Here is an 11573-nt window from a genome sequence, read left to right on the forward strand (position 1 = left end):
TGCTCCAAATTTTTCGTGATTACCTCATGAGGCATTCGTGTGGTAAAGCCAGTCCCAGTCTTTGACACCATGACACGCTAGATATACACCGGGCTTCATTTGAAAACGCCACAGGGAAATATTCATATAGTTCCCTGAACGTGTTACGTAGCTAATCCTCGGAAGTAGAGAGAGACGGTGTGGTCCAGAACAGACAGGATAGTGATGTATGGAGGCGTGGGACACTTGCTCCTGTTAGACCCCACACTGACCCAGTGAGAGGAACACAGAGCAGAGCCCTGGGGGGGGGGGGGGGGGGGGGGGGGGACAAGTGTCAGACTGAGCACAGACAAAAGCCAGAGAAAGACCCCAATACACTGCCTGAGCACAGTCACCCCCGAAAAGAGATGAGCAGGAAAAGGCAAGCGTAAATCACCCCGACACACACACACACACACAGAAGACATGGGGTGGAATCAGGAATGTACAGAGAGAAAATAGAGACAGAGAGAAAAAGACGGAAAGACAGATAGAAATCTTCAAAAGCACCGCACCCAGATGTACAAAAACTCATGTAAACTCATTCATGTTTGAAGGTTTTTTTATTGTCAAGGAAAAACAGAAAAAATAAACAGAGTATGAATGCACACATGAATGCATATCTCCATTAAAAAAAAAAAATCTTGAGGTATGATGCCAATACGGTCAACTTGGATGACAAGTGTTTTGGAAGAGCTAATACACAACTGACAAAATATCGTAGTAGTTAATTCACTTTTAAAGGAGGAGTTTCCTTCCATCAGAATGTATCCATACCGTACCACACAATAAACCATGAACTGGGTCTGACTAAGTAAACTGCATTACTACCCTTCAATGTAATGTAAAATAGACCAAGTATCACTCACTGTACATTGATTGCACTTTCACACTTCATGGTGGATTTACAACACTAATAAACCAGGAGTAGTTATTCTGCAAGATAACGACTTTTAGCACATTTTAATATACGTGTTAAAGGTTGAGTTTGGGCAAAAACACAAAAATAGCGGCTTTAAACTGTATAACTGATCAATGCACCATCATACTAGGTCATTTAATGCTTAAAAACACAACCACAATTTATGAATAAGATATTTGGCTACAGAAGGGCAATTTCTTACCGATCGCTACAGTTTTTTTCCAAACCCAAATCCTGTGAAATTACATCAACACACTGGAGGAGTTACTGGCTAGCTAAAGTGGCTATCTTAGCTAACAAACTATCTACGTTAGTTGCGGCATGCATGACCAGAATGACACTTCGACGAACCACCAAAGGTACACCCCATTTCTGTTTGAAATTTGACCGTTTTTTGTGCCATAAATCGACCTTTAAGACTCACTCATGTCTTGAAACCGTGTGATTTGGTTTAGTAAGACCAGAGGAAAGACAAAGCAATTTCCTGGTAAAGGTAGACTTGAAACAAAACGAGAGTATCTCATAACTCAACATTTGTTCATGTAATTCCTGCTTGTTTATGTCATCATTTTTGCATTGTGTCCTTCTGTTGACCAATAGGCCCACATCAGCTTTCCTTGGTGAAAACCCAGCCTCTAACACTGCCGGCCTTCTGGTCCCAAGTGTTGTTCTTTGCACATCTAACCTGAAGGTCGGGTATTCATTGACAAGCCACTGAAACCTTTGCAAAGGAGAAGCTTGCCTTGAGCTATTCTGCATTGGAATTAACTTGTCTTTACGACATCCAGATCTGTCTACTGCTCTCTGTAACTGGTTAACTCACTGAAATTTGTTGAATTAATGATTATTAAATATAAATTTACACTCTCTGCTGATAATATGACAATCCTAAGCTTGCTAAAAAACAACCTGTTTTAAATTGTTCTGCATACATTTAGTTAAAGTGAAAAGCTCATTATTCAAAGAATGCATTCAGAAAGTAGTCATTATAGAAAACCCCACACATAAAACTATTTTAAGTCTAAAAACTCTTCTAATTAGTAGTAATTTGGCAAATATCTCTTCATTGATCATCATAGTATTCCTTTCACTTCAGTTACAGATATTGTATATCGATATTAAATAGACACTAGATTCAGAATTTCATCTAAATGCATCCACAGATCGTTAAAAGCCAGATCATTCAGCAATTCAGTAGAAAATTCAGTACAGGACCGAAATTCCTGAAGTCTGATGCATACATTCCATAACCTTCTCTGGGATTTTAGTATGCATCAGCATTGTGATCATTTTAATTCCTAAACAATAATAAGAGATCTTCACAACAAATAATAGTATTCCCTCTGAGGTGGATTCATCTTAACCTTTATGAAATTTTCAGCATGCTAAACCACCTATTCTTAAGCAGCTAAAATGTTGCATCACTGTGAGGTACAACACCTCATCTCATCATTAGCTATTGGCCTTGCATCTCGAAACTGTCCATAACTTTCAAAGAGTACAGTCACTGTAAAGTCTTACTTTGTAATTTCATCTAATGCAAAATAAATGTCAATTTCTAAAACATCGATTCCAATGTTCTGTTGCTCGCCTTGTGCCTGCATGACAATTCCTCTATCCATGTCAACCTGCAATCCATTCAATACCACATATATATTCAGAATGTAAACAAAGACATATTGGTGGTTTTCCTGTCCTCAGACAGGAATATTTTGTTTCTCTTTGTGAGCGAAGTCTTATTGATAATGTCTATTATCCAATGTCATAGTCCCAACAGTAGGTTTGATATAGTTTTTGTCCAGTAATCATTTGGAATACTGCAGTTCATTGTGGCATTTTTGCTCTGTAGGCATTAATGATGTCATCCATTATTGTACCAATTTCAAAAAACATCATCTAGAAATCTTAAAAACATGTATGTGTAAAAGGTCCATTTAGTTCATGTGGTGCCTCTCTTTTTAAACAATAATCTAGTAGTGTCATCATCACAGTATAGTCAAAGAGTCTTGGAGGCCAAAGAATTGGAGAACATGTCTTTAGAGAAGATACTCTATCTTACTGCTGAGGTCCCCTCCGAGGGAATCTCCCAGGTCAAAGAGCTGCTCCAGGTTGACTGTGGAGCTGCACAGGAAGTTGGTAGATCCCTGCTCCTCTTCCTCTGGCCAGGGGCTCTGCAGGAATGCTGTGGCCAGGAACGTCTCCTCAAAGTCTGCTCCGCTGCTCCTCTGGGTCTCCGCCAGCACGTGGCTGCTGTCTGCTATCCCCTCGGGGGCCTCCAGGGGGCAGATGTGAGTGCCCCGCACCATCAGGTCCTCCTCCTGGGGAGTGGGGCTCAGTGGACCCCCTCCATCCAGACTCAGCTCCCCACTCAGTGCAGAATCCAGGAGGGCATCCCAGTCAAAGTTCCCCTTCAGGGAGCCCAGTTCCCTATACTCCTCCACAGACAGCAAAGGAGAGCTGGAGTGCCGGGGGACTTTGACCATGGCAGTCCTGGAGCCCAGTGGGTGTTTCCTCTTGTGTCCAGGGCCTCCCTTTCTCATGGGCCATGCCCCCAGCATGGTGCCTTCGGCCAGACAGGGGTCCCAGTTCTGGTCGGCTCCAGTGGCCTCTTCAAACTCTCTGAGGAGCTGCTGAGCCTCTGGATTTACACATAGCCCACTCTGGCTGCCTGTTGGGTTACAGAGGCCCCTGGGCAGGGGATGGGGGTTGGCCCTAAGCCTGTTCTGCAGGGCAGGGTTGATCTGGACAGGGGGCATCCGCCTCTTCTTGTAGGCCCCGTTGAGGAGGCGCTCTGCGTACTGGGGATCAATCTTCCAGAAGCCTCCCTTCCCTGGCTCGTCCTTCTGCCTTGGAACCTTGATGAAACACTTGTTCAGGGATAGGTTGTGCCGGATGGAGTTCTGAAATAGCGCATGAGGGGGACAGGATTGACATGGCAGTACACATTCAGTCCTGCTCCATCAAATATATTAGCTTGTGTACCCTTGCATTCAGCCTTACCAGGAGCTCAACACTGCTCCCCCCCCCCCCCCCCCCCCCCCCCTCCCCCCAACTAGACGAGTGACCTGCTGACCTTTGTTAAATATTATCTGCCCCATGCACTGGCTTACAATAACAGAATGCTCAGGAAATTAGTATAACTTCTGGAACTGGGGAGTACGGCTAACGACTTAATTAATCATTTATCCAGCAAATTAAACTTTTTCCAGAGAATTTCTTCCCTCTGATGGGGAATCTGCACTTTTGATGCCATACTGCCCCTCCCCATACTCCCCCATTGCCTCTCGTTGCTCAAGCAGAAAACCTGGGAGCTATTTCTGAAAAATAATGTAATGGGTTTAAAAACACACACACGCTAAAATGTGTGTTGAGGGGGGGATGAAGTCTTCTGAAGCAAGATGCCCACTGCCAAGTAAGGGGAAGTCCAAGGCAGTATTTGCTACAATCTTTGTAAGTTACAGGAGTATTTGCTGCCATCTTTGTACCATGAGAGCCCTTAATTCCCATAAACCATAGCTGCTAATGCTTGTTCAGAGTGTGGCAGACGGCCCAGAGCTCTCGATATACAGACTTTGGAAAGAACTGTGCTCTTACTCGTTCCTGTTAAAGAAAAACTCTGTGCCCAGCTGCATCTTGGCCCCACTCCAAAACACATAGAGCCCTCTGTGGCAGATGCTGAAGGGGACTCTGTCTCTCACTATCTGGCTGCTCGAGACATAGTCAAGTTACGAACGTGACTGAGAGCCTCTCACAGGACCTAGTCTAAAGCATCTTATTAGAGCCATTTTCACATTTTCAAGTGTGTGTGTGACTTTAGCAACATTTACCTGCCAGGTGGGGTCAGCATGGCGGAAGTAGCAGAAGTTGTCAGTGATCCACTTGTAGATGCAGGAGAGGGTGATCTTGGTCTTCTTGCTGGCCTGCATGGCCATACAGATGAGTGTGGCGTAGGAGTAAGGTGGTTTGATATGAGGGTTTGTCTTGTAGTCCACCTCATCAGGGCAGTGACCATGGGCCACCAGGCTAGGGAGGGCTGACAGGGACTGCATCCTACAATAGGCTGCTGCTGTGGGCTTGCCTGGGGTGAGGGGCATCCCTATGGATGCAGGGTCACCAGCCAGAGGGGAAGCGGGAGCCTCGGAGCCCAGCTGCTGATGGCCGAAGAAGTGAGGCTGGTGGTGAGTGGAGAGAGGAGACTGTTGAGGCCCATTGGCATTGAGAATAGAGAACTCCTGCAGCCACTGCAGGCTGGTCAGGCTGTCATCCAGGTTGTCAGAGCCCCCAGTGCTGCTGGAGCCTGCTGAGGCTGAGCTGTCGTCCAGGTCCAGCTCCTCAGAATGAGCAGCGGCAGTCACCACTTCCTCCTCCAGCCCCACCGAGCCCTCGGGCCAGGGGTCTGCACAGCTTAGAGACAGCATGGTCCTCCCTCCGCTCCGATGGCTAAAGCTCCCCCCTATACCACCAGACAACAGCCTGACAAGGAGAAAATATACACCCGACATGAACAAAGCTGAAAAGGACAATGATAGCCCTATTTGAAAACAGAGCCCTTTGAGGCATGTCAGGGGGTAAATTGAAATAGTTTCTCTCTGTGGTAATGGCACGTTCTATTCAGTGACTTGTAGGGAAACAAATTGTAGGAACAACAGCTGCATGTAGTTGAGATCTTTCAAATGTTGATATTTGATTAGAAACTGCTTAACAAAAGGAGTGCATGGGTTTGTTATCCCAGAATAAAGACTGTTATTAATGAAATGATGTGCGAAAGACCTGCTATGTTTATTCTCACTCGTTCCGATGTTGACTATCTGGAGGTCATAGAACTTTTGTGAAAAGTGATAGGAGCGCCGTCTAGCCTACCTATCTACACATAATAGCTTAAAGCCATAAAACGGGACTCTCCACAAAAAGGCTGAGACAAAGTCACTGTTATAAACTCATATATGTCGAGTGAATTTATGATAAACGACTCAAAACGTGATCAAATAGAGTAGGCTATTGACTCTAGACAAATTAATGAATTGTGCCAAATCAGATATTTGAGATTATTTATTTTAAGTGTTTCAATTATTTGAAAAAATATGAAGATGCTTATAGCTAGCTCGTAATTTAACTTTACAACAAAACCTTACAATAGTTACAATTAACATATTTGTATTTTCATGGCAAGATATCAAAATAATTTGCTACAATTTAATGATAACCGACTTCATTCTAATATGTTTTACTTTTTTTAATAAAAAGAATGTAAAAAGATGACAAACTTACCTTGATCTGATATAATGCTGAGCAAATGCCTTACAATCCAAATGGCCAATTGATAAATTATTAATCTCACTTTAGCCTTGAGGATTTGCACCTGTTGAAAATGTATGAAAAAATACCTCAAGATGTCTTTGGCGCTCTGATGCGCGCTTGTTCAATTCAACGTCTCAAAAGCAGGTCTTTATAACGGTGGCAGCGGCTAAAGGATCTCTCCGGGGGCAGTTTAATACCTGGTGCAGGAGGTTTGTCCGGCAACCATAGAAACGGTACACCCCTTGTAAACAGCTTCCCGTTCTTCTATTGGCTTGGTTGTTGCTATAGTGCTTCATTTTTAATCAGTCTCACTCAGGTTTGTTCGTCACGCAAGTAAATCCAGTCTAGTGTCCCAAAAGGGAGTTGGAAGGACTGATAGGATTTTTTTTTTTTACAAATCAGCTTGATCTTTATCCCATCAGATGAGTTTAAATGTTAAATGGAAATTTACTAAATGTGTTGAATGGAGCGGTTTTGACATGCAGCATAAATATACATTATCTAAATGTTCAAGCAGATTGTAATAATAATAATACAATAATATAATAATACAATATATATTTATATTCATTTGAGTAGGGTATTTAACCCAATACCTTGCAGACAATGCGGCTTTGCGACAACTTTTGGAAGTGAACTCTGGAAATAAAAAATCTGGGGTTTTTTGTCCCCAAAAATTGTACATGAATTGTTCATCCTAAACTTTGCAGAGAACGGCAATGAGGAGCAGAGAGTAAACTCTGAGTGTCATTGGCATTGAAGATAAGACATTTTGGAGTGTTTGACCCAGTTCTGAGTGACAGTTGTCAAAAAAACAATTCAACAAAAAAGCAGACATCCAGCTCTGGAGTGGGGACAGAACTCAAGAGATGAGGAAGCCTTTTTATTGCTTTACAGTTGCTTTTGTCAAGAGTCTCAGGAAACCACTCAGCCACACTAATAGAGCGTCCAAGGGGCCAAACCTTTTTGTTTCTCTTTTTTTCCTTTTCTGTCTTATTAACAAAAGTACATTCCTTCACAGACGCACACCTTCCTGGATGTCCAAAGGGTACATCCAAGTTCCAAGAACCTATCGCTGTGGCGCTGATTCATTCAATCATAACCAGTTACGATTGTATAATCCTCCATCATCATAACTTGTTGCCGTCATATGGCAAAAATGACTACAAAAATGTATCAATCACAGATTAGAAATTTTACCATACATGTAGGCTACACCAAGGGCAAAACTCTCGTGTACCTAGTACTCTCTACCAAGTTTGGGGAGGGCAGACAAGGAAAAAACAACAGACCAATCAGTGAGATCACTCCAGTATGACAAAGAGAGAGAGAGAGAGTGATGGAGGATAGGATCAGGGCCAGTTCCCTGAGTACTTTCCGCTTAGTACCAGTCGGCCCTTTTTGCCACTCAACCGCGAAATCCACAGCCCATTGTTGGGCCCTGTAGGGCTGGTGTTCTGACCAGACCTGATTGTTCATGTCAGACTCTGAACTAGGCCCCGGCCCTCCTCCTCTGCCCACCTTGAGGAGAAGTCAGAGGTCAGAAAAGCGAGCAGCTAATCACAGTAATGCTGACAGGGAGATGAGTTGAGGGCTGTCTGGGAAATAGGGAAGGGACAGAGATTAGACACCAATGACCTTGGCAGAGTCACAGCTGGACAAAGCTGGGGAATACCCAACAAACCTCAGCACAACTACAGTCTTTATTGCTATCATCAATCATCAACTCAAACAAGATAAACTGTAACAAAAAGTGAATTATTGGGAAACTAAACCTGATGCATATGAGTTTAGTAAACAGCCACCTAAGGACATAGACACACAAAATATATATGCATAGGCCACAGATTTTTTGAATTCATACAGGTTTTAGACATTTTCATTACTCAAACATGATCAACATCTGAGATATTGAATGTTTAATCCCCCTGTATAAGAATGACTTGCATCACATTACAAAATAAACTTCTCTCCTCGAACTTTACTCAGGCAATCGTTAGGGTTTGTGACAATGCGTTTCCATTGACAGGAGATGGCGCTAGATCATAGAAAATGACAGTGTAGCTCTGTTCTCCAAGGAGAACAACAGACCAATTGAGATTTTTGAACAAATATAAAATATCACAATTATTAAATAGTTTGATGTACTTTCTTTAAATCCTCAAAATATGTATTTGTGTAGTGTAATAATTTGTGTTCTGAAAAAAAGTATTCTAAACAAAATCAAAATCAAAAAAACTAAATATACATCAAATACAGTTGTAATGGCTGTCATATAGAGCGGATCAAGGCACAGCGTGTTGAGTGCTCATAATTACTTTTATTAAACTCAGAACACGAAAGAAAATAACAAAGAGAAAAACGATCAGCTAACAGTTCTGTCAGGTATTAAAGTCTACACAGAACACAACTAAACAGAAATCAACTGCCCACAAACACGCTAGAAAAAAACCCAACTTAAATATGATCACCAATTAGAGACAACGCGAATCAGCTGCCTCTAATTGGAGATCATCCAAAAAAACTCCAACATAGAAATAGAATAATAGAACAAAACATAGAAATAGAAAACACAGACAAACCACCCAAAACACCCCCTGTCATGCCCTGATCTACTCTACTATAGAAAATGACATCTTACTTGGGTCAGGAACGTGACAACAGTGCCCTTGGAAAGTATTTAGAACCCTTGACTTTTCCCCAAAATTTTTTTGTTACAGCCGTTTTCTAAAATGGATTAAAAAAAAAAAAATTAACATCAGCAATCTACACACAATACCCCATAATGACCAAATGAAAACAGGTTTTTAGAAATGTTTGCAAATGTATTAAATCTAAAAAACAGAAATACCTTATTTACATAAGTATTCAGACCTTTTGCTATGAGAATCAAAATTGAGCTCAGGTACATCCTGTTTCTATTGATCATCCTTGAGATGTTTCTACAACTTGATTAGAGTCCACCTTTGGTAAATTCAATTGATTGGACATGATTTGGAATGGCACACGCCTGTCTATACAAGGTCTCACAGTTGACAGTGCATGTCAGAGCAAAAACCAAGACATGAGGTCGAAGGAATTGTCCGTAGAGCTCCGAGACAGGATTGTGTCAAGGTAAAGATCTGGGGAAGGGTACCAAAAAATGTCTGCAGCATTGAAGGTTCCCAAGAACACAGTGGCCTCCATCATTCTTAAATGGAAGAAGTTTGGAACCACCAAGACTCTTCCTAGAGCTGGCCGCCCGGCCAAACTGAACAATCAGAGGAGAAGGGCCTTGGTCAGGGAGGTGAACAAGAACCCAAAGCTCCCTCTGACAGCTCTCTATGGTTCCTTTGTGCAGATGGGAGAACCTTCTAGAAGGACAAGCATCTCTGCAGCACTCCACCAATCAGGCCTTTATGGTAGAGTGGCCAGACGGAATCCACTCCTCAGTAAAAGACACATGTCAGCCCGCTTGGAGTTTGCCAAAAGGCACCTAAAGACTCAGACAATGAGAACCAAGATTATCTGGTCTGATGAAACCAAGATTGAACTCTTTGGCCTGAATGCCAAGCGCCATATCTGGAGGAAACCAGGCACCATTCCTACGGTGAAGCATGGTGGTGTCAGCATCATGCAGTGGGGTTGTTTTTCAGCGACAGGGACTGGGAGAATAGTCAGGATCGAGGCAAAGATTAAACGGAGCAAAGTACAGAGAGATCCTTGATGAAAACCTACTCCAGAGCACCCAGTACCACAGACTGGGGCGAAGGTTCACCTTCCAACAGGATAACGACACTAAGCACACAGCCAAGACAACGCAGGAGTGGCTTCAGGACAAATCTCAGAATGTCCTTGAGTGGCCCAGCCAAAGCCCGGACTTGAACCCGATCAAACATCTCTGGAGAGACCTGTAAATAGCTGTGCAGTAATGCTCCCCATCCAACCTGCCAGAGCTTGACAGGATCTTCAGAGAAGAATGGGAGAAACTCCCCAAATACAGATGTGCCATGCTTGTAGCGTTTTACCCAAGAAGACTCGATGCTGTAATTGTTGCCAAAGGTGCTTCAAGAAAGTACTGAGTAACGGGCAGAATACTTATGTAAATGTGATATTTCCGTATTTCTGATTTTTTTAAATAAATTGGCAAACATTTCTGAAAACCTGTTTTTTCTTTATCATTTTGGGGTATTGTGTGGAGATTGATGAGGGAAAAAAACTATTTAATACATTTTAGAATAAGGCCATAACATAACACAATGTGGAAAAAGTCAAGGGCTCTGAATACTTTCCGAAGTCAATCTACTATAGTAGATTGACATACTCTACCAGACAAAAGTTTGGACACACCTACTCATTCAAGGGTTTTCTTTATTTGTACTATTTTCTACATTGTAGAATAATAGTGAAGACATCAAAACTATGAAATAACACACATGGAATCATGTAGTAACCAAAAAAGTGTTAAACAAATCAAAATATATTTTATATTTGAGATTCTTGAAAGTAGCCACCCTTTGCCTTGATAACAGCTTTGCCCACTCTTGGCATTTTCAACCAGCTTCATGAGGTAGTCACCTGGAATGCATTTAAATGAACTAGTGTGCCAAATACAGGCTGCATCACATCTGGCCATGATTGGGAGTCCCATAAGGTGGCGCACAATTGGCCCAGCATTGTCCGGGGTAGGCCGTCATTGTAAATAAGAATTTGCTCTTAACTGACTTGACTAGTTAAATAAAGGTTACACATAATGTCAAGAGTGTGCAAAGCTGTCAGAGTGTGCAAACAGAGTGTGCAAACAGTGGCTACTTTGAAGAATATAAAATATATGTTTTGGTTACTACATGATTCCATATGTGTTATTTCATAATTTTGATGTCTTCCCTATTATTCTACAATGTAGAAAATAGTAAAAATAAAGAAAAACCCTTGAATGAGTAGGTGTGTCCAAACGTTTGACTGGTACTGTATATATATTAATCAAAACCCCTGCCTGTTATACACAGAGTTTATTCACTGTTTCCAGTGGCCCCAAAGCTATAGTGAAGGGGCTTTTCCAGGAAACCCTGGCTGCGTGCTACTTACACACTGAACAAGCATTCACAGCTCTGACAGAGACCCAAAAGGAAGATGGTGACTGACTCATGAGTCACAGACTCAGGTTGGTGGGGGGGAACCAAGATGGAGGTCAACACGTGGGCAAGAAAACAAGCAAGACATCCTGAGTATCTCTGAAAACAAAGTCCACACTGTCAAGATCATGTTAATCATTGACCAATGACAGTATGGCTCCACCCCCTTTACTCTGTGTTTTGGGAGAGCCTAGGGTCCTGGTATCTGAAAGCAGATGGTG

The 11573-nt window shown here is 42.4% G+C and overlaps 1 protein-coding gene across 1 annotated transcript; it reads right to left on the reverse strand.

Moving 5' to 3' along the window:
- Window positions 1–562: 562 nt before the first annotated feature.
- LOC106601528 (forkhead box protein J1-A) lies at window positions 563–6548 on the reverse strand. The gene is made up of 3 exons (XM_014193780.3): window positions 6209–6548; window positions 4768–5413; window positions 563–3840 (listed from the first exon to the last, which is right to left on the reverse strand). Exons 2-3 carry the CDS (start codon window positions 5356–5358, stop codon window positions 2977–2979), a joined length of 1455 nt encoding a protein of 484 aa, XP_014049255.3. The 5' UTR covers window positions 5359–5413; window positions 6209–6548; the 3' UTR covers window positions 563–2976.
- Window positions 6549–11573: the final 5025 nt, after the last annotated feature.

Source organism: Salmo salar, chromosome 06, assembly GCF_965601325.2.
Source record: "Salmo salar chromosome 06, fSalSal1, whole genome shotgun sequence".
Lineage (NCBI taxonomy): Eukaryota > Metazoa > Chordata > Actinopteri > Salmoniformes > Salmonidae > Salmo > Salmo salar.